The sequence below is a fragment of the Tiliqua scincoides genome, chromosome 3, assembly GCF_035046505.1.
Source record: "Tiliqua scincoides isolate rTilSci1 chromosome 3, rTilSci1.hap2, whole genome shotgun sequence".
Taxonomy (NCBI): domain Eukaryota; kingdom Metazoa; phylum Chordata; class Lepidosauria; order Squamata; family Scincidae; genus Tiliqua; species Tiliqua scincoides.
In genome coordinates, this window is record NC_089823.1 from 117100705 (window position 1) to 117125216 (window position 24512).

Here is a 24512-nt window from a genome sequence, read left to right on the forward strand (position 1 = left end):
AAACTTCAAATGTTTAATTTGTTTCATAGTGCAATACAATATACCACTGGGTAATACTGTATGCCACATTCTTCTGTACTTCTGTGCACTTTCACTCTTTTGGAAAACTGATGCCTAACAAAGGAAGTTGAATCAGAATGCCTAATTTAGGAATGCAAGGAAAGAAAGATGCTGCTATATTTCCTTCTAAACTTTTCCAAATGCGAGCATAATGACTGCTAAATAATTGTGTAAAATTTTTGGATTTTTTAAAAATCTGACTTTCATAATAGTTGAGCATTTTCCATCTTGCTTCTGTAGTAGAGTCACATTTGACTGTATTTGTTTTAGGTGTACATACATATGGGAAGCAACATTTGCATGTGTATCTTCATCTTGATTACAGGTTGCTTGGAACTTAAGGAAGATACCATTGAAAATCTCCTGGCAGCTGCATGTCTCCTCCAGCTCTCTCAAGTAGTTGAAGTGTGCTGTCATTTTCTCTTGAAGCTTTTACATCCATCTAACTGTTTGGGAATCCGGGCTTTTGCAGATGCTCAAGGATGCGCAGAACTCATGAAGGTGGCTCACGGCTATACCATGGTAAGGCAGTTCCAATATATTTTATCATCGTGCCAGAGAGTACACAGATTATATATATTATACTAGCATTCACATTTTCTGAATGATCGCTGAATGAACGGAAAACTTTCTGTTTTGCTTCCTGATAACTTATCCTGAAGATGATGTTATAGAGAGGATGTAGAGATGTTATAGAGATTGTTAGGTGTACTCAGAGGTGGATTCAAAGGAGGGGCATAGGTACATTTCCCCCACCCCCACCCCACTGTCTGCCAGCAGGGAAGGGCGCCCACTGGGCTGGGGAGCAAAATTGGATGCCAGGGGAAGGAACGCCCACTGGCAAGATTGGCTGAAATGGGAGCCCAGGTCTACCCAGCCAGTAGATTTGGGCTCTAAACCCAGGCAGGAGCCCAGGTCTACCAGCTGATTTAACTTGTGGCCTTTGGTGAGTGGGTAGAACTGGGCTCTCGCCTGGACTTGGATCCCAGATCTACTGGCTGGGTAGACTTGGGCTTCCATTCCAGCCAATGGCTCAACGTCCAGACAGGTCTACCCAGCTAGAAGATATGGGCTCCAAGTTTATGTGGCAGCCCAGCCCGCCCAGCAAACCTTAGCCATGGAGATCAAAAGTTAAATTGGAGCCCAGGTGTACCTGCCTGGTTGACCTGGGATCTGGAGTTGGTAGTGATCATGTCGTCCCCCCTACCAAACACAAACACTGGATCCACTCCAGTGTGTACTTAAGATTCACAGCATTAAAAATAGGAATCCTTAAATAATGGATAATATAGTGGCTTAGGAGGAATCTTATGACTGATTGAAATGCAGAATTGGGAATTAAAATGCTTGAAACTTGACTTCAGGCAAAAGTGAGTAGAAATGTAGGAACCTCTTCTAGGCTAATGCTGATGCAACCTCATTGCACATTTTTATTGCTGCTTTCACAGCTGCAGAGCAAAATGGGATTTGAGGTTCATGGTGTTTATGGTAGGCTCTCATGAAAGTGATGAAAAAAATTTGAACTTCTGGAGGTGGCTTCTCATCCCTTATCATTTTTGTTCTTTCAAACTGACCATACCACAACCAAGCGCTGTGACTCTGCTACCCACCATTTTCTGTCCTGTAATGCACTGGGTGTGCCCCCCAAGCCGATGACTTAAGCAGTTTGAAGTGGTGTTGCTGCTGTTGTCACTGCTGTTCTCAGAAGTGGGACCATTGTCAGTTAAAAAGAAAAAAGAAAACTGTCATTCCATCATCACTGAAACATTTCCTTCAGTTTCATGGCTTCTCCTCAAAGAAGTATACAAGTCCCCTGTGAGCCCTTCTTGACCCAAAACAGTTGAAAGTACTGGACCAAGAAAAAATTGGTTCAGCAGCCTTGGCTAGACCCCACCCTGAGAAATTTGCTAGTGTTATAGAAATTATTTTTTGTATATGGTTTGTGCACTAGTACAACTGCATGCAACATTAGCATGCCAGTGTCAGTTGCCCCCAGTGATATGCAGACGCATTCTGATGCTGCACATGAATGCACTTGTACCTGGGAATAAGGTGTTAGAAAGTAACTCCCTCTCTTGTGAATTAATTGCACATGTCAGCAACAAGTGAGCAACCATGGGAGGGTATGTCTACCCCAAACTGATTTGATTGTGCTGATTTATTCAATTTCTTATACTAACACAAAATTTTAATACTTCTATTATTTAAATAGCAGACAGAATATAATTCCAGTGATATCCTTTTGGGGAATATACAGTCAATATGGAATCTGTGTAATTCGGAGAAATAGTATAAACCAGTGTTTCTCAATCAGTTGTATGGGTACCACCAGTGGTACTTGAGGAGGTATCTTATGGTACTCGTGAAACCCCTGGACACCTGCCGCCCAGCAGCAAAACCATGAATGCAACACAAAAGTTGTAGGAGGCTTCAAAGCATGCTTTTCTGAGTTCAAAAAATCCCTCCCATCCACCCTGAACCTCTTACTGGTGTTTTGTTTTTGTTTTTTTTTTTTGTATATGCATTTTATTGAAATTTTCACAATACATTATATCTATAGTAGATCCAAAACATCAAGTTTCAATTCACTCCTTACATTTCTACATATTTTTCTTTACTTCAATATAAATTTCATTTCCACTCCCCCCTCCCTCCCCACCCTGGACTTCCCACAACGTTTTAACCATTTATCATTTTATTTTTTTACCAAGATAAACTTTTGTTCATTGTATAGTTCTTATTAACATTCTAATAACATTAATGAACTCTTGACCTTCCAATTTTTCTCCAAGTAGGCTTCAAATTTATACCATTCCAAATGAAATTTCTCTAGCATTTCATCATTCAAACTTCTCGTAATTTTATCCATTTCCATCATATATATCATCTTTTGTAGCCATTCGTCTATATCAGGCACTTTTTCTTGCTTCCAATACTTCGCATATATCATCCTTGCTGCTGTCACCATATACCATAATAAAGTTCTATCATTGACTGCTATTACCTCTAAGTTTAAACCTAGCAAGAACAATTCCGGACTCTTATAAATTGTGTATCTTAATACCTTCGTGCCCTCTATAAATATCTCTGACCAGAAATGCTTTGCTTTTTTACAAGTCCACCACATATGGTAGAAAGACCCCTCATACTCACAACATTTCCAACATTTGTTAGATAACTTATTATTCATATTTGCTAGTTTTTTTGGAGTGAAATACCACCTGTACATCATCGTATAACAATTTTCATTTATATTATTGCATATCGAGATCTTTAATGATTTCTTCCAGAGATGCTCCCAAGATGTCATCATTATTTCTTTATTTACATTCACTGCCCACTTCACCATTTGTACTTTTACAAGTTCATCTGCAGTGTACCATTCATTTATCAGTCTGTAGATCTTTGAAATTTGCTTTTTCTTTTCTCCCAGCAGTATCTCTTCTAGTTCAGAATTTTTCCCCCTAAAACCAACAGTTCTCTTATCTGCATCAAATAGGTCTTTAATCTGTCTGTACCCAAACCAGTCATACCTAAAAGTTAAATCGTCCTTTTTCTTTAATTCCACCTTCCCTCCCTCCATGTCCAAAATATCTTTGTACTGTAACCAATCTACTCCTTGAGAGGTTGATGTCGGTTTTATAACTTCCGCTGGAACAATCCATAGCGGCTTTTTTTCTTCCAGGCATTTTTTATATTTTTCCCAGACCATGTAAATACTCCTTCTTTTGAAATGATGCATGAAGTGTCCATCCATTTGTTTTTTCCCGTACATCAAATATGCATGCCACCCAAAAATCTTGTCATGACCTTCTAAAGATAAAAGTTTTCTGTTTTTTAGATTCAACCATTCACTAAGCCATGACAAACAAACTGCTTCATAATACAACCTCAAATTTGGCAGTTGAAATCCTTGTTCTTTAGCATCACACAGCACCTTCATCTTAATTCTCGGTTTTTTTCCTGCCCACACAAAATTCAAAAGCTTCCTCTGCCAATGCTCAAACATTTTGAAGTCTCTAATTATCGGTATTGTTTGTAAAAAGAACAGGATTCTTGGTAGCACGTTCATCTTAATCACAGAGATTCTACCTAGTAATGATAAATTCAACTTATTCCATCTTAACATATCCTTGTTGATTTGTTTCCACAGTTTTTCATAATTATTTTTATACAAATCTATATTCTTCATTGTTAACTCCACCCCTAAATATTTCGTTCTTTGCACTACTTCACATTCGATCAGGTTTTCTATATCTTTTTGTTTATCTTTACTGACATTTTTACATAGAATCTTGGACTTTGATTTATTTACATAAAAGCCTGCTAAATCTAGTCTTCCTGTCTAATTCTAAATCCACAACTCCATTTAAATCTCCCATCAATATTGTTTGTTCATAATAGATCTGACCCAGATCCAATTTTAACGCTTCAAAAAAGCCATCCTTAGCTCCATTTGGTGCATATACTCCAACTAATAATGTCTTTTTGTAGTTCAACATAACTTCTATTGCCAAATATCTATCTTCTGCATCATTAAAATTAATTTTGGTTCTAGCTCTTTCTTTAAATACATCACTATTCCTCTTTTTTTTATTTGTTGCCGAGATAAATTCTTCCCCCAAATTCTTATTTTTCAAAAGTTTATAATCCTTTTTACAAATATGTGTTTCTTGCAAGCAAACGATATTTGCCTTTTGTTTTTGTATCCAATGAAAAATTAATTTTCGTCACTGTGGTGAATTTAGTCCATTCACGTTCCAAGAAATTAGTTTGTATTCCATCGTTGATATAAAATTAAACTTTATTTCTTTTTTTAGTCCAAATCTTCTTTATTATTCACCAAAAAATCTTCCATCTCCCTAACTGTTTTAATTGTAATCCGTGCACCCTTCAAATAAAAACTTAATCCTTGTGGAATTTCCCATCTATATCTTACGCCTTTACCTCTCAACTTGTTTGTCAATTTTCTATATTTTTTCCTATCTTGCACTTTCCTTGGTAGTTCTTTCATGATCCCAATTTCTACCCCTTTTACCTTCAAAGGGTCCCTATAGTGCTTTCTCAATATTTCTTCTTTAGTTTTCTTTGTTATTAATTGCACTATTATATCCCTAGGCAGGTTCTTTTGGCGGGCATACTGGGAATTTATTCGGTACACCATGTCACATTGATATTCCATTTCCTCAGGTTGTAAATCTATAAATTCTGCCAAGATTCTAATCACTTCTTTTCTATCTTCTTTTGTATCTTCCATTAAATTCTCTGGCACACCTCTCAGCCTTAGATGGGTCTCCATAGCATAACATTCCAATTTCAGCATATAATCTTCAAATCTCTTAGTATCAGTAGTCACTCTGTCAATCTTTCCCTCTACTTCTTGTGTTTTCTTTTCCATATCTTGTACTTTTTGATTTACTGTCTTCAACTCAACTTTAACTTGTATCACTTCATTTTTGAGGTCTCCTATCAATCCTTTCATTCCATCCATCATTTTCTCCATATTTTCTGCTATTTTGGTACACATTTCTTTCATAGAGTCATTAAGTTTCTTCTCTAAACTTTCCATTGCCATTTGCAGATCTTTATCTCCCTTTTTTGCCATTTTCGAGCCGCTCCAGGTAAGTTCTCTTTGTCTCACTCTAAAGTCATACGACATGTAGCAAGCGTTTCCCTATCAAAACTCAGTATTTCCTACTTTCTATAATGCTGTATAGTCAACTTAATATTAACATTAAGTTTTCCCTTAGTCAAAATGGCGGACGCGACTTCTTTGTAGTACTCTTCACAAAATGTCCACTTCTTCACTTCCTCTCTTACTGGTGTTTGTTGTGTTGAAACTGGCCTCTCAAGCCAGAAGTAAGTAACAATGTTGTCATCACTAGCTACTTTTGGTGGTACTCGAATAGGTGGACCATGTAAAGTGATACGACAGAGGACAAACATTGAGAAACACTTATATAAACTAATACAAAAGCATACATCTTTACTTCTGACTTGCAGGCTGGTTCTGTACATCTACACCAACACCTGTGGTGTTTATCATTTCATAGCTGTGGTTACCTCTGTCTGTCTGTCTGTCTGTCTGTCTCTCTCTCTCTCTCTCTCTCTCTCTCTCTCAATTTAAGATTTCCACTACTCTTCGAAGTGAGATTTTTTTTTTAAATTTAGCCTGAAGCTGCAGACTCTGAGAGCCCAATCCTATCCACACTTTCATGGGAGTAAGCCCCTTTGACACTAATGGGACTCACTTCTGAGTAGGCATGCATAGGTTTGGGCAGTGAGTCCTCTAAACTTCTGCTGTTGCGTATGTGGTTGTATGAGTGTTACAGTCCTCTGTTTATACATGATTACCTTTATATGCCATACATGCATACTATTCCATATATACATGTATCAAATAATGGAGTGTTATCTTTATGATTACAACAAGGTTCTAATATGAAAAATAAGTGTAAATTAATGTCTTGGCACTGTATGTTGTAGGAGGGGGCAATAACTAACCTGATCAAAATCGTGACAATAACTTTCATCAATGGCTGTCAAAAACAGGTTAGGAGGGACATCTTCCAGACATAAGTATGTGTTTTTCTACAGCAGGGGTGTCCAAACTTTCTGGCAGGAGGACTACATCATCTCTCTTACACTCTTGTCAGGGACCAGGAAAAAAAGAATTAATTTACATTTAAAAATTTGAATAAATTTACATAAATTAATATATTAGAGATGGAATTTATATGAATGAATGAAGATCTTGCAATATCTCTTGCACAAAACAAGACCGGCCTTTCCGCTGCTGCTGCTGCTGCATCACAGTTGTGAAACATCAGGCAGTGGAGGGAGCCCTCGTCCCACAGCTCACACAAGAGGTCAAATGGTCACCCTGATAGCAGTAGTGACAGGCCAGTGTGAGCTCCAGCAGGAGGGCCAGAGGCTCATTGGAGACTGGGGGCTCCCCGTGGGCTGGATTGGAGGTCCCTGAGGGCCACAAGTGGCCCCTGGGCCAGGGTTTGGGCACCCCTGTTCTACAGGAACAGGAAAGGGTGAGACGGTGCCAATTGCTTGAAAGGATGAAGATATAAAACAATGTGTACACAAAGCAATATTCAGTTCCACCCCTTCATAAACATTCTCATGAGAAAAGTAAATGTGAAACAATAAAGAGGACACTCAGTTGAACATCATAAACAAGCTTGAGTAAAATATCAGTTCAGAAAAACAAACATTGCAGAAACCAGTGCTTAGAACATATTTTCAGTGCTAAATAATTTAGTAGTGGTGGTATCAAAGAAAACAGTAAATACAGGCCGTGTCTCGTTATCCGCTAGGGTTCCATTCCAGAACCCCTAGTGGATAAAAAAAATCAGTGGATAAAAAAACAATGAAAAACAGATTTAAAGACCTACTTCCAGGTTTCTTGCTCCTGCATTGCTCCTAATAAGGTTGTGTCTCAACATTCACAGGGATTTGATTCTGGGACTCCCTGCTGATACCATAAAATATGTTAAATAGAAGCAATTTTTAAAAAATTAAAAAGCGCATCCCTTTACAACTGTGGTTTAAAAAAAGCTTTTCTTAGTGTTGTAGAGAGGCAGTCAGCAATTAGAAATGCAAAGGACCCCTTGCCTTTGCCTGTCTAACCTGAAGAATGGAATAATCACTTGCATGACTGTCTCTCTACAACAGTAACAAAAGCAGTTTTTAAAACTGTGATTTTTAAAGGGATACATTTTTCCCCTTTTCCAGGGATCAGCACATTCCTTCCCATTTGCAGTGGCCATTGGTGTTGTCAAATCTGTGTATAACAAGGTTGGACCTGTATAGGGCACTGCAAAAACATAAGTTGAAGAGTTTCAGTGCAGCCCTGATTACAGAAGCAGCATCTGAAAAGGCCTACATTCACAGATACACACACATCTTTTAAAAAAGCATATATTGCCTTTTCTCAAAGGAGTGACTGGTAGCCAATCTCTTGTATATAAGCAAGAGAGTACACTTGAGAACACTGCTGGATTAAGGGTTAAATCTGATTTCTGCCTTTGATAATCCCAGTGTCAGGAAAGAGGAGCCAGGGAGAAGGCAGGCTGACCAAGGGGAATATTTCTTGGGGGTTAGCATACACACATCCCTTCCTGCTCCTCCCTTTTCAGTTTCATTCTAAGGGCCCAATCCTGTCCAACTTACCAGCTCTGGTGCACTTGCAGGCCTGAGGTAAGGGAACATATGTTCCCATACTTTGAGGAGGCCTCTGTGACTGCCTCCCCAATCCAGGAAGCAGTGCATGCCCCAAAGGCATAGCAGCATGGGCACTGGAAGATTGGATAGGATTGGGCCCTAAATTGGCTCCAGTAAGCATCCTTCTGCCAGTACAGCCTACTCCTAAGTTACTGCAAATGTGCTTTATGGCACAGGAGCCAGTGCAGTAGCTCTGCACTGGGATAGGTAAGGTTTGGATTGTCTTAGACAGACAACCCATCCTTGACATAGAGTTGAGTTCATTTAAGCCATTTCTGCCCAACATTGCATACATCCTACACAAACCAAATGTGTAGGATTACCAAATTACAGAAGCAGCATCTGAAAAGGCCTACATTCACAGATACACATACATCTTTTAAAAAAGCATATATTGCCTTTCCTCAAAGGAGTGACTGGTAGCCAATCTCTTGTATGTAAGCAAGACAGTACACTTGAGAACACTGCTGGAGCCTGTGCTGGCCTGACGCAACTGCTCTCAGTGTGAGGATGACTATTCGACCTCTCACCTGAGCAGTGGGACAAGGGATCCCTCTACTACTTGCTGTTTCACGTCTGTGTTGTAGCAGTGGCAGTGAAGGAAACACTGGTCTTGCCTTATGGAAGACCTTTTTTAGGCCTTGAGCTACTGCAAGACCTTCATTCATTCATATAAGTTCTATCTCTAAAAAATTCATTTATGTAAATTTATTCAAACTTTATATGTAAATTAATTCTTTTTTTTTTTTCCCCTGGGCCCCGACACTGTGTCAGAGAGATGATGTGGCCCTCCTGCCAAAATGTTTGGACACCCCTGTCTTACATCATTCTTTCAGTGCTGACTGTTGAGGCACACTAGTATGCTATGAGATGTTTTGTGGTGTGCTTTGGGTAAATTAACAACCCAATCATAAATCAGTCATAGCCGCACTATGATACAGCGGATTTGAAACAGCCACCCCATATCCTGCATGTGCAAAGAGGCAGCTGGTAATTTCTCAATTTCCCTGTGTTGAGTCCCAGTGTTGAGTCCCAGCAGCCTCTGTGTATACTTGAATCCTCACCAGCTCAGTTGCTGGCGCGAAACCAAGTAGCTCCATGCAGGGCTTTTAGGCCTGCGATGGGGGTTAGGGTGCAGCAGAGGCCTCCTCTGCCATCCCCCCCGGGCCTGAACCGCTTTCCTCCCCACCCCAAAACACCTCTGCCCTGTTTCACCCTCTTCCTGCTGCCCGGCATAGAACTTACCCTGGTCAGCAGGCACTGCTCCAATGCCAGTGCAGGCTTCTCCATTGGTGGTGATAGCCTTCACGTTATGGCACTTTTGTGACAGCATGCATGCCTATCCCGCAGGCTGGAGCCAACTTAGAATTGGGTTGTAAGTCATCCATGTGGATGCATCCACCATTTTAAGTTCCTCAGAATATGGAGGCTCTGTGCATCCTTCATTCTTCCCTAAAATCAATATAAGGGCAATGACATCCTCCTGAGGGAGTAAAGACACACCAAGTTTTCTTTACGTGGTTGGCATAAAACTGATGTGACAGTGGAATCACCACTGTCTAGAACAGGGGTGTCAAACATAAGGCCCGGGGGCCGGATGCAGCCCCCAGAAGTTTTTTATTCAGCCCTCAGGTTCTCAGTTGCTGAGCAGCGCTGAGGTGTTACTGCTGAAACAGCAGGCCACATGAAAACTGGGCTCTCCCATATCTTGAAATATGATCAAGATTTGCATATTTTCTCTTCTGTCATTTGCAGTTAATGCAAATATTGAGAACAGAGTACTGATTTCTGGCTATCAGCTGCTTAATGATGTCACTTTCTGGTTAATGACATCACTTCCAGCCCTCAGCAGGTGCCCTGAATGCTAACTTTGGTCCTCTGTATGAAATGAGTTTGACACCCCTGGTCTAGAAAGCATATGCTTTCCTGGCTGACTAAGCAAAAGGAATGGTAGGATACCCCAGGAGGCAATATTAACTTGGATATCCCATAGTTGCAAGTAGGATGTCTGCCAACTGGAATATGATTAAGAAAAAATCAATATGTAGATTGAAAAAGGGACTCTGTGTGTGTGCATGTATTTGTAAAAGTTATGTGTACTACAATTATGTATTTTAAGTTTAAGAATTAGAAAACTTCCCCTCTTCAGCTGCCTTGCCATTTTGTGAATCTTTACAATTTAGCTTTGGAAGTTCAGCACTCCTCTTTCTTGTGCTGAAGTACAAATCTAGAAGGACTTTTGCTTTGAAGGAAGGAACAGGGAAACAGTTACTTCTTCCCTCTCCTCATAGTAAGACTGTCTCAAGGTAATGATGCTATCTCATACCATCATGTATGTGCAGAAGGGATATCCCAGTGTTGTTACTGAGTTGTATATGCAGGGCTGTCTTGTAACATTTGGTTTGAATGTATTTAAAGCTCTCATAAAATGCATCAGTGAGTATAAATACAAGCACGCATTCCTTGATTTGAAAGTGTTCTCCAGCAGTTGAGAAAAAGGGACTCCAGAGTGCTGAATTCAGCATGAACCCACAATAAAGTGGCTAGTGACTGATCTGAAGAGTGTTGAGATGGAAAATAAGCAGAGTGCTGTGATTGAAAAGAAAGCTGCAGCTGTGTCTGTGCTACATCCTGCTGAAGAGCAGTTCAGAGAAGTCTTTAAAGTCTGACTATCCCTGAGTTCAACAGTGGAGAGAACAATTTGCACTCATGAACGCAAGAGTATCTATACTATTCATATACGACTGGAATTTGTAACTGATAGCTCTGTATGTATTGGATTTTTCACTAAATAAAAGGTCCATATTGAAACATACTCCGGTACACAAAATGAAAGAGAAATATTGTCAAGCAGAGAAGATGTGTAAAAAACCATACGAATATTTAAGCTACAGGAAGAAGTGAAGAGAAAAAAAATGCCCCTAAACAGAAAACAAACCCAACCAATAAAGTATTAACAGGGCCCAATCCTATCCAATTTTCCAGCATCAGTGCAACCACAATGTAGCCTCAAGCTAAGGGAACAAATGTTCCCATACCTTAAGGAGGCCTCTGTGACTGCTACCCCACCACAAGATACAGTGCACGCCCCATTGGCATGGCTGCACCAGCACTAGAAAATTAGATAGGATTGGGCTCTTAGTGGTTTAAACATTACCACTAAGTTAATACTTTATTTGTTGAGTTTGTTTTCTTTCTGTTTAGGATTTCAAAAATTCTGTAAGAGCAATTCTGTATTCAACGAACAGCAAAGAATTAGCAGTCAAAAGATAAATGCTAAGGCATATCATATGCAATGTTCAAAGAGTGGTATTAAAGAAAAAATAAAACTAAATGTATGAATAGGATAAAGAATAAGAAATAAGTTTTACAGACAAAACATTTTGGGCACTTATATTTTTTTTGTATTTTTTATTTAAAAAATTTATGCCCACCTTACAGGTGACTTGAAAAGACAATTAAAACATTAAATAAAACAGAGACACTCTAATTAAAAGCACTTTGGAGAAGACCTCTTCAGACATATGCAGAAAGCCAGCAGGAAGGTGTTCTTGTGCTTTGAGAAAGGCCTTCAGGTCTACAGAACTTGTGACTCACGGAGGCAGGCACAGTTCACCAGCTGTTTATGTTTGTTTATGAAAGCCTCTCAGGAGCTGTCAGCAACCACCACCCACTCAATTTTTGCAGTCCCAGAAATGTTGCAAAGCAGGCTGCCATATGTGGCTGGTGGGCTACATTCATCTTTGTATGTCTAAATTATGCAGCCCTCTTTTCAAAGTAGAAAAGTTCTATAGTTAGTATTATGGGGTTTTCTGTAAGTAGTCTGTGTAATAGTATAATTACCTTCTGCATAGTATAACTACATTATGTAGTTATACAATATACAGTGTATATATTCCACTTAAGTATGTCACATTTGAAGAACACAGATGCTGGACTTCAAACAGGCAAATTAGGCAAACCATTTTTGCTCTCATCTGGATGTCTGCCAAGGACTGTTGCAAGAATGTCTTGCTGCTGTGTATTTTCCAAAGTGGTAAATTATTAGAGAACTATATCTCAAATACAGCCCCTTGAACATAAGCGTTGTTTGAAGAAAGATACTGTGGCAATAGAATGAGCAAAACAGAAAACCATCTGTTTCTGAGAAAAAGCAAAACTCATACTCATAGTTTATAATTCAGGTGTCCCCCCCATATCCACAAGGGATACGTTTCAAGGGCCCCCCTTATGGAAATCGTGAATAAGAGGAAATCCTTATCTCTGTGCCCACCCTGCACCCATTACCTTCATTTTTCTTTGTGGCATCAAGCAAGCATATTGCTTCTTGTTAACGTTCTGCCTGTGTCCCTGTAGCATTCAGGTTGCCTGCCTTCTTGTCTTTTGATCAGCTTGCCTGCTTATAGCATTATGGTAAATGAAGAGACATGCTTGCTTGGCATCAGCATTAAGAAGAAAATTTAAGGAACTAGGCGTTGGAACTGTGGGGGGACAGGGAGACCACGGAGAACTGTGGATAACTGAATCTGCAGATACCAAATACGTGGATGAGGCAGACGGCTGTATTCCAGTGGTTCTCAAACTGGTGGGTTGTGACCCACCAGTTTGTGTAACTTTTCCCCCATCCCTTTAAGGGGCGGGGGAAGGGGAGGAAGGCCGCGACGCGATCCCCAGGATCACATCGCTAAGAGGGATGAGGGGGGTGCTTGTGACTTACTTTTTACAATGTAAGGCTGCAGCAGGTGCGGGTAGCCCTGCGCAGCCCTCCGCAATATAGAGCGTCATCTCCAGTGCGCAAAGACTGGGTAAAGTAGATATGGAGGATAGACTGTTACCCATGCAGCAAATCCCCCCTCTCCACATCGCTGAAATGGTCCAATGGAAAGGCAGAAGCCAATACGGTTGGTTCCAGCGGTGTCGCAGGAGTTGCCAGAACGTGACTGTGTTCAGCCATGAACTGCCTCAGGGACTCTGGCTCTGGATTTTGCCTCGAGGTTGACTCCTGAAGCCTTTTCCATAACTGGATGTAGCCACAAGGCAGTGGAGGTTTGGGATCAGAGTTTCCCTTCTCTCAGATGAGCTGCCTTCCCAGGCTAACAAGTCCCCTCTACCTGGTGGCTGTTTAGTCACCTCTTAGGACAAGTACAGCCAAACTGAGGGCCTATACTTATCCCCCAGCCCCCAGGGGATCCATAAGAACTTACTGAGGGAGTAAAGCTCCCTCAAAGTTTGAGAACCACTGCTGTATTCTATATCTGAGATTGTTAACTAGTTTAGGGTGCAGTCTTAACCCTTTCCAGCACTGACATAAGGGCAATGCAGCTCTGAGGTAAGGGAACAAACATTCCCTTACTTTGAGGAGGCCTCCATGAATGACGGAGGATGCAGCACATGTCCCATGGGCGCTGCTATGCCAGTGCTGGAAAGCAGTGACATAAGGGGTTAGGATTGCGCCCCTAACTAGTCACAACTGGGAAAGGCTTTTGGTTCATTTGTTTATTTTCAGAATGTAACATTGACTCTACAGCTACCTCTCAATTTACATGGTCTTAATAAGCATGTTTTCAAAACAGTGCAATTTGTCAATTAAGTCGGGCAGTCTAATTTATGCTATTTTTGAAATAACATGGTTAATAAATAAACTCACCATGTGCTTCCAGTGCTCATTTGTCATAGTCCCAAGAGGGAGTCCCCTACAAATGGGGAGAGTCAAGGTGGAAGGCTACTGGGAGTGTTGCTGATGACTGAGAAAGCAATGAGAAAAACAAAATGCATTTCCCATCTGCAGTCTTTCTTCTGAGGCAAACATTCTTGTCTGCTTGATTTTCCTGCATCCACCTCCCCAGGAGTCAGCTGTGCAGTGTGCCCTTACCTGATGGCTGCCTGCCTGCATGAAGTCTCCTTCCTTCCTTTTTTACCCCCAGTCAATCTCGTAGCTGAGAATGCAACCCTTTGCTGTTGCCTCCGTGCTCCTATTGACTGCTCGCAAAGAAGATGGTAGCAGGAAGAGAATGATAACTGAGAGGCACTTATGATGTGATCCATTTCTCATGCTCATCCTATCTGAATGTGGGAGAGGGAGAGCAAAACGCTCAAGAGGCTGTGGCTCAGGGTTCAGTTTCTCCCCTGCAGAAAGGTAGGATTAGTGTGAACAGTGACACACACTGTGCTTGTCTCTCAGTCATCTTTATACTGTTACAGCCATAGCCTTCTTTAGTAGCAGTTGAGGGGAGTGTGGCAGCAAAAGCAAAGGGCTGCAACCCTTTCCCAACCTAGTTTTGCTGGATTGTTTTACAGTACATATTTTGCTGTATTTATGGGGTTACACTGTTGGCTGTTTTTTGTTTTTTTTAAGTGTTCAAAAAGTATTATTGTGAAGTTGTGTATTGGAATTATGGAAGATCTGGCAAGGAGGTAGGATGTGGTGTCAACAGTGGCCCCTTTAAGGGTTAAGGTCTGGGCATTCAGCAGAGAATGTGCTGCACAGCTGCAGCCACTTGAAGGCAATAGGGCCCTCAGGCATAAAAGCACCTGATGAAGGGGGAGTTTGGTGTGGGTAGTTTAAGGAGGAAAGGGAGAAGCTGGAAACTGCTGGAGACACCAGAGATTGGTGTTTGGCTGCCACACCCAAGACCTGTGGAGGACCAACTGCTGCATAGTGGTGGGAGGAGCTGCTGGCAGGAGAGGGGAGAAAGGAGGACCTCTGCAGGTTGTACAGGCGAGCTACCCTGGTGGTGGTGGGGTCCAGCAGTACTGCAGGGCAGAACCAGGGTCTTTTTTGGGGAAAGAAGGGGAGTGAATTAGCATGAAGTGGGCATAATTCTCTTGGACTTGGAATCTGGCAAAACAAGTTGCTTGTACTTCTTTTGATTTTTATCTTTTCTGATGTTCTTTGTGTTTTTATGTACAGGTTGAACCTACTTATTTGTGGATTTTGCATCCACAGATTTGGCTCAACTCAGGTCTTCCCAACCCCCAGTTGAGCTACATTTGGCCCAACCTGAAGCCTCTAGAAGTGAAAGGAGCTCTGCTCCAGTTGCCTCTGGAGGCTCTTCCGAGGCCCTAGGTGGTCACTTCTGGTTTTCTGCTAAAAACTGGAAGTGCCCTCTGTTGCTTATGGAAGCTACATGCAGCCTTCACAAGCCTCAGAAGAGCCTACAGAGGTGACTGGAGCAGAGCTCTAGTCCCCTCCAGAGAAGTGGCCACCGAGGCCCATGGAGGCTACACATGGCCTCTGGAGGTCCTAGCTGTATGTAGCCTCCATGGGTCTCAGAACAGCTCCACATGCAGTTCCAGGCTCTGGATACGTTCGGAGCTCTGTGAACCCTGTGTGATTTGGTTTCACGCGGAATTCAGTATCTATGAGGGTTCCAGGAATGGAACTCCCGCATATAATGAGGATCCACCTGTATGTTTAATTTCATGTTTACAGTATTTTATAGTGATTTTTTAATTTTTTGTAAACCACCTTGAGTGTCCTGTTAATGGGGGGGGGGAGAGGTGAGATATAAATATTTTAAATAAATATATAAGCACTCTATGGAATACATTGCCACAAGATGCTCTGATGGCTTCTAGCTTGGACAGCTTTATAAGGGAATTTGATAAAGTCATGGAGGCCTATCAATGGCTAATAGCCATGGTAGCTATTCTGAATACCAGTTGCAGGTGAGCAATGGTAGGAGAGAAGCTTGTGGACTTGCCAGAGGCACTTGTCTGACTACTGTGGGAAACAGGATGCTGGAGTAGGTGGATCTTCAGCTTAAGCCAGCAGGGCTTTGCTATGTTCTTTCTGTCTTAAATAGCCTCTCTGAACTGAGCCAGTGTTGCTTTTTGTTTCTGGAGAAAAGGGTGGGCAGGACTTAAATATTTGATTTCTACTCATTTTTTAAATAGTGCTTTCCTTATTTAAAAAAAATTAAGAAAAACATAAAGGGAATCAGTAATTAACCTCCCCCCTTGGAAACAGAAACAAAAATTGGGGTACTTTAGTGGCAGCAGCTATTCACTAATCTCCCAGCTGGAATCAACAGGAAGCAATAAAGGTTATTGAATCTATAGAAAATCAACTTTTATTTGAAGTTGCCAAGAGTGGCTGCAGAATGAAACTTTCTTGTGAGTAGACCTTATAGAAGGAACTTGGCCATTGAGACAAGCATTGTTATTTCATATGGTCCTGTATTAAATGCTATGTGGAATGTATAGTTTAATTCTACTTTCAGCTAATTGAAGAAAAAACGATCTCAGCAACACTAAAAGACTTTAGTCAAGAGGCATCCTTAATCCTTTTGTTTCTAAGTGTCAGTACAGGTTTCAGTCAAATTAACCCAGCCCACAGGTATACACATTTTGTTTGTGTAGGATGTATGCAATGTTGGGCAGAAATGGCTTAAATGAACTCAACTCTATGTCAAGGATGGGTTGTCTGTCTAAGACAATCCAAACCTTACCTATCCCAGTGCAGGGCTACTGCACTGGCTCCTGTGCCATAAAGCACATTTGCAGTAACTTAGGAGTAGGCTGTACTGGCAGAAGGATGCTTACTGGAGCCAATTTAGGGCCCAATCCTATCAAATCTTCCAGTGCCCATGCTGCTATGCCTTTGGGGCATGCACTGCTTCCTGGGTTGGGGAGGCAGTCACAGAGGCCTCCTCAAAGTATGGGAACATATGTTCCCTTACCTCAGGCCTGCAAGTGGCTGCACCAGAGCTGGTAAGTTGGACAGGATTGGGCCCTTAGAATGAAACTGAAAAGGGAGGAGCAGGTAGGGATGTGTGTATGCTAACCCCCAAGAAATATTCCCCTTGGTCAGCCTGCCTTCTCCCTGGCTCCTCTTTCCTGACACTGGGATTATCAAAGGCAGAAAGCAGATTTAACCCTTAATCCAGCAGTGTTCTCAAGTGTACTCTCTTGCTTATGTACAAGAGATTGGCTACCAGTCACTCCTTTGAGAAAAGGCAATATATGCTTTTTTAAAAGATGTGTGTGTATCTGTGAATGTAGGCCTTTTCAGATGCTGCTTCTGTAATCAGGGCTGCACTGAAACTCTTCAACTTATGCTATTGCAGTGCCCTATACAGGTCCAACCTTGTTATACACAGATTTGACTCAACACCAATGGCCACTGCAAATGGGAAGGAATGTGCTGATTCCTGGAAAAGGGGAAAAATGTATCCCTTTAAAAATCACAGTTTAAAAAAAACTGCTTTTGTTACTGTTGTAGAGAGACAGTCATTATAATCAGTCAACAAGTGATTATTCCATTCTTCAGGTTAGACAGGCAAAGGCAAGGGGTCCTTTGCATTTCTAATTGCTGACTGCCTCTCTACAACTGTAAGGAAAGCTGTTTTTAAACCAGAGTTGTAAAGGAATGCGCTTTTTAAATTTTAAAAAATTGCTTCTATTTAACACATTTTATGGTATCAGCAGGGAGTCCCAGAATCAAACCCCTACAGTTGCTAAGGCATGGCCTGATTACATTAGCAGCAATGAGGGGCAAGAAACCAGAAGTGGGTCTTTAAATCTGTTTTTACACTTTTTTTAATCCACAAATTTTTTTATCCGCTGGGGTTCTGGAACAGAACCCTAGCGGATAACAAGACATGACCTGTATACGATATTGGAGCCAAATACTTGAACCTGATTTTAGCGGTTAAACAATAGCCTGACAATGTTAAAATACAGTATTTATTGATTGTTGTTTCCAGTGTTGTTACTGAGAGGGTGGTGGTTTATTTACAGCAAATGGTGGTAAATAAAATCAAGAGATAATGTCTAACTGGCAGTATATCTTTATTGGGGTAAATATCCCTGACTTATTTGGTTGTCATGTATCCATTTGTATTAATTACCATAGGTCTGCATTTGCTGTCATTGTATCTGTATTATATGCCAATAAAGATCTGTTTGAGTTTCAGTTTTAGCCCTTTTCAGACATTAGAATGAACACTCATAGGATGAGATCCTGTATCACAGCCACAGGCTCTATCCTGACTTACCTTATGTGTAGCTCAAGCTGCATTATCATGTGAGTAATAATGTCTGATCTGTATTCTCTGTGTGTAGAGTGCACAGAAACACACTCCTTAAACTCCCCAGAGTTCCTGAAATATTTAGGATTACTACATCTGATTACTATTCTTGCTGGGTTACCTGGAGCTGGTTGCTTATAATTGTGCTACACCTAGTGTGCTGGTAGATTTGTCTGTTTTCCTGAGTGCAGCCATTTTCAACCACTGCGCCATGGCACACTGGTGTGCCACGAATGGTCTCCAGGTGAGCCATGGGAGTTTGCGCAAGAGTTATTTATTAGTCAGTAGGGCTATTGGGGGATGTGAGGCCTGCACCAATAGCATGGTATACCTTGTTATTTGTTAAAAAACTGACAATGTGCTTTGACAATTTTAGTATCAGTAAGCCATGAGATGAAAAAGGTTGAAAATCACTGCCTTAGTGTCTGCTTTTGAAATATGTAGAGAAGATAGCAGAACTATAAAGGAAGGACAGATAATATGTCAGATTTGCTGCACTTCACTATACAGGTAGGTCCTTGTGATCTGTTTTTGGATCCCTCTGTGATACCAAAAATCACAGATAATCAAATCTGTTATTTTCTGCCCCTTTCTCCCACTGAAGGGGATTGGAGCTGTGCTCTGGTCTCCTCCGGAGGGCTTTCTGAAATCCGCAGAGGCAGTTTGCGTCCGCCCACTGCCTCTGCAGGCTTCAGAATGGTCCAGAGAGGCAAAAAAAGTCACTTCCGGTTTCCTGAAGGAAACAGTAAATAATGCTTTTTCACTGTATAAGGCTTTCTGAGGCCCAGGGAAATTGATCCCCTTTGGAGGGTTCAGGTGGAGCTGAGTCTGGCTCAATGCAGGGGATCCACATTGAGCCAGATCCGTGGATGAAAAATCTGTGGATAAACAGGCTCCACCTGTATCTCTAAAAATATCCAGCTATTATAAGCAATAATCAAAATATAGAATTGTTTTTGCAAATGTTAGTATTTTAACACAGGGAGCCAAACCTAAAGCCGGACTCAAAACTGGTTCACAATTTTCAGTGAACTGAAACACAAACAAAATCTCTTGGTTTGCTTGAACCTGCAACAGAACCAAACCCCTCAGGTGTGAAATGTAGTAACTGGATCAAAACCAGCTCAGTAATTAGTCACTCGGAATTCTTTTGAGGAGTGGGAGGGGTCCTTTTTGCTCCAGTTGTATATGGAGAAATGATGCTTCCCAAGGAACCTTTTGAAAACAAGTAGGAAAAGCAAGGAGATTAGGGAACTGGTAGTCTTCCTGCTACTTAAGAAGAGGCTTGTCCAGCAAGGAGGAAAGGAAAGGGAATGCGGAAGATTTTTGAATTGAGTCTGGAAGCTTTTTATGTTGCCTTGCAGGCACAGCAGTTCCTCCTTGTTGTCATTCTAAACAAGGTAAGTTCTTTTCTTGCTACATCAGCAGGACTTCTTGAAAGGAAAGATAGAGCTGTAAGGATTTGGAGATAGGAAGGATGATATCAAAAGAAAAAGAACCTACTGGGAGATGTAGTAGATGTAGATAGGATGAAGTATTCACTTTCTGTGAGCTGTAATCCCAATGCTGATTAGGCCCTCTGCACCTGCTTTTTTGCTATGTGTTTAAAAAAACAAGCAGACCAATAATGCTTCTAGCATCATCTGTGTTTTGACTCTTAAAAAAAAAAAAAAAAAGTCTTACGGAGAAATCAGTTCCTTAACTTCTGTTCCCTTCCTCACAGCAATAGATTATGCGCTGCAATATATGCAGGGAAGGGGGCATAAAAATAGCATTAATTTTAATTCTTTTCCAACAGATTTAAATGTGTTTGATAGTATTGTGCCGGAAATATACATAAACCTGTTCAATTCAAAATGTATGAACTGAGTATTTGCCCAAATGCTTCAAAGTTTGTGTCTGAACTGGAACTGAATCAGAGAATTAAACATTTAATCTGAACTGGAACGGAACCAAACTTTGTGACTTTCTCCTATATAGATATTGATTGTTATAAAATGGAATTTGAAAAGAAATCATCTTGTCAATATCTGTTGGATAACTAAACTTTCATGGTTCAGTTGAAAGGCATGGTTGAAAAGCATTAGCAAAGCTGCATTTTTTTGAGTTCTTGCTGTTAAAAGAACCTTTAGACTTCCCTTTCTTTTGATGTTCTCTTTGTCCACCTCCAATCTTGCCATAACCAGTTGTACTTCATAAGATCCCTGCTTGTGATTTGGCTACTAGGAAATGCTTGTTTGAAATGAATGGATATAACTAGCTCTTATCACAGTGTGCAACATTTTTATGATAAGCTCTCTCTAATACAGCAATGATGCCACAGTGCATTAGAGCACCACTCTTTATCAAGGCACAGTGGGGGGAAGAGATGAAGTAAAAACGTTTAAGGGACCAGCATATGGACAACAAGTCAATTAGCAATCATATAAGGAAGACAACTGTTGATAGTGAAATGTTTCAAATCCTATTGGAAAAATAGTTAAGCAAATAGTCCATGGTGAATTAGTCTGCAATCTGATGCCTAATTTAACTCCGAGAACCTCCATCCTTATTGCTTAAAATCCACAAAAAGAAATTAACATGCTAGAAAATAAGACTGAATTACTGCATGGATAACATTAGACCTGCTGCTTGAATTGAGAGGTTTTACATTTAAGATGGAAACATGCAGGTGTGACACCATGTGAGAAGTGCCATCAAATTCAGTTTTTATTTCTTGTGGCAAATAAACAGTTGTCTAGCCTTCATACTGCATAAAATTACATGTTGACTTCTGAGAAAACCAGCCCTATTCATTTTTGGGGACAAACAAGTATTGTTACTTCAGTTTTTCAGAGAAAATTCAATTTGATATAAGTCTGTTGATAACAGAGATTTTGAAAGATAAGGTGTAGAGCAGTGGTTCTCAAACTTCTTGGGAGTAAAACTCCCAGGGTAGGTCTTTGTGGGGGAGGGGGCGTGATCCCCAGGATTGTGTTGCTAAGGAGGGGGGTTGAAGTGGGGGTGTTTGTACTTTCTAAGGGCTGCTGCAAGCTGCAAGAGGTGTGGGGAGCCCCATTCAGCCTTCTGTAGGGCTGCCTGAGGCTTAGAAAGTTGCAAAAAGGTGATTACATTGCAAACTGGAAGTGGTTTGCGATTTTTCCTAAACATTCTAAGCCTTGGGAAACCTCCCCAGGTGCGGCTCCCTACACCTCTTGCAGCTTGCAGCAACCCTCAGTAAGTACAAACACCTCTCATTTGTCCCCCTTAGCAATGCAATCCTGGGGATCTCTTTTTCCAGGACACTTCCCTCTTTTTAGCCTTGTGTCCTGGAAAAGAACTTGATGTCCTCCTTTTCCCTGTGAGCAGGCAGTGCACAGCCTCCTTGTGATTAATAAATTGTATGTACTAAATTATATGTAATGTAGCTTTATATTTAATAATAAGTAATATCCTGTTTAACCACAGGAAATCAATATTCAAGTGTTAACTTTTATTTTGTCATGTCCTACACTTTTCATGGATGCCCTACATTTTGGGGTGCCTTGTCCTCTTTTGCTGTTATGACATCTGGTCACCCTGGGTGGATCACAACCCACCAGTTGTGAGTACCACTGGTGTAGAGTATGTAAGCCACCACAAATCATGTATCATTTTGCTCCATGCATGTATGTAAGGGTAACACAACCTGTCTGCATCCTCACTGAATGAGTGTGCAAATATTTTCCACACTGGCCAACCACAGGAACAAAAAGTGCTTTGTGTCAAGGCCTCTAGGAATGGAACTGGGAATTTCCTAACTGGAGACCAAGACCTAGTTTAGAGATCTTCATGAGACTATATCTGCTTGTGGTTACAAAACATTTTTGAACTGTGGGTTCATTGACTGCAGCTCCCCATTATGCAACTTTTTTTTTGAGTTGGGGTAGTCCCAGCCTTGGTAGTCCTTCCATTTTTCTTCCTGAAAATAATTAGTGCGCAGAAAGTACTCGCAGCCTACCCTGTGATTGCACATGCGGAAATCAGAAAGCATGCAATTTTTTTGTAAATACTATATTGGTTTCTTAGCCTGTTAAACAGCTGTTACCTTCATCCCAATTATTTGGGATGGGAGAACTTCACCAAAAAGGGGAGGGGGTATAAATGTGGAAAATGATACTGTGCAAGAAATGCACATATCCTGGAGTATATCCAACTTTGCTTGTCTTGCGTAATTTTTTCTAAAGTTTCCCTAAACCTTCAGGATTTCTAAGTTCATTACATCTTTCATATGATATAGTCTTTCTGAATTTTTTTAAACCCTTAAACATTTGTGGTCACCCATAATTGACTTATTGTCATTTTAAATAGTATTTTGTCCAGAAAGACTCCCTCTAGTGCAGAGGTCTCCAAACCCCAACCCGGGGGCCAGATGCAGTCCACAGCAAGCCTCTTTCCGGCCCGCGGCCAACCTCTTGTCCCTGAAAGCTTCTGGCCCACTCAACTGAACAAGACCAGAACTGTGCTCTGATTGTGTCTGGAGGGTGTTCTGAGGGCCAGAGAGGTTGAATGAATGAGCCCATTCATTCATTTATTCACTCATCTAAGTTCCATCTCTTATTTATTTAAATTTTATATTTAAATTTTTTTCCGGCCCTCCACACCACACCAGATATTTGGTGCGGCCCTGTGGCCTAAAAGTTTGGAGACCCCTGCTCTAGTGGATTAATACTTAATAGTGGCCTATTTATTTGTCAGGGAGGATACTGGATGCTAATGTCAGTGTCCAAGTTTATTTTTCCTTTACATCTCACAATGTAAGAGTTGCACTAAAGAGGCTCCAGGTACTTGCAGAAAGCATCTATCCAGAATCGCAGTGCGGATTCTGAGCCAACAGGTCCACCACTGATATGGTATTCTCCCTTAGACAACTGCAGGAAAAATGCAGGGAACGACAGCCACTCTTTATAGCCTTCATAGATCTCACGAAGGCTTTCGACCTGGTCAGCAGGGACGGCCTCTTCAAGATTCTCCCCAAGATCGGATGGCTCAGCATCCTCCTCAGGCTCCTCAGCATCATCAGATCCTTCCACAAGGAAATGAAGGGCACTGTTGTCTTCGATGGCTCCACATCAGACATCTGGTGGTAGTCCACCAGACATCTGGTCCACCACATCTGGTGGTGGTCCACCAGACATCGATGGCTCCACATCAGACATCTGGTGGTGGTCCACCAGACATCTGGTCTGGTCCAACAAGAAGCTGACGGAACATACCAAGATCCAGGTCTACAGAGCTTGCGTCCTGAGTACACTTCTGTACTGCAGCTAGTCATGGACTCTCCGCTCACAACAGGAGAGGAAACTGAATGCTTTCCACACGCGCTGCTTCCGGCGCTTTCTCGGCATCACCTGGCAGGACAAAGTTCCTAACAACACAGTCCTGGAACGTGCTGGAATCCCTAGCATGTATGCACTGCTGAAACAGAGACACCTGCGTTAGCTCGGTCATGTCATGAGAATGGATCATGGCCGGATCCCAAAGGATCTCCTCTATGGAGAACTCGTGCAAGGAAAGCGCCCTATAGGTAGACCACAGCTGCGATACAAGGACATCTGCAAGAGGGATCTGAAGGCCTTAGGAATGGACCTCAACAAGTGGGAAACCCTGGCCTCTGAGCGGCCTGCTTGGAGGCAGGCTGTGCAGCATGGCCTTTCCCAGTTTGAAGAAACACTTGGCCAACAGTCTGAGGCAAAGAGGCAAAGAAGGAAGGCCCATAGCCAGGGAGACAGACCAGGGACAGACTGCACTTGCTCCTGGTGTGGAAGGGATTGTCACTCCCGGATTGGCCTTTTCAGCCACACTAGATGCTGTGCCAGAACCACCTTTCAGAGCACGATACCATAGTCTTTCGAGACTGAAGGTTGCCAATATGAATATGACATCTCACAAGAACCAACAAGATGTGCCATGTAGGTAGAATTGTATATGTCACTTTTTCCCCCCAGAATGATTGAGATTAAGCCTGAGAGTAAGCCATAATCATGACCAGTAAAGTTTCAAACACTATAATCATCTTTATCACTCTTGACTTTAAATCATATTCTTTCACCATAACCATATATTGTTGTGTGTGTGAGATCAAACTCTCTTATGACCTTCCATAAGCAATAACAAGAGGATGTCTCCCTCTTAGTTCTCGTTACTCAAATAGGAAGCCCCATATAA

At 41.4% G+C, this 24512-nt stretch overlaps 1 protein-coding gene across 2 annotated transcripts in view; it reads left to right on the forward strand.

Moving 5' to 3' along the window:
* KLHL1 (kelch like family member 1) overlaps positions 1–24512 on the forward strand; it is a 230053-nt gene that overhangs the window by 82865 nt on the left and 122676 nt on the right. For both annotated transcript variants that reach the window (XM_066620078.1, XM_066620079.1), the window contains one exon: positions 386–582. In XM_066620078.1, the coding sequence (XP_066476175.1) occupies positions 386–582 (197 nt within the window). The remainder of the gene's footprint in view (positions 1–385; positions 583–24512) is intronic.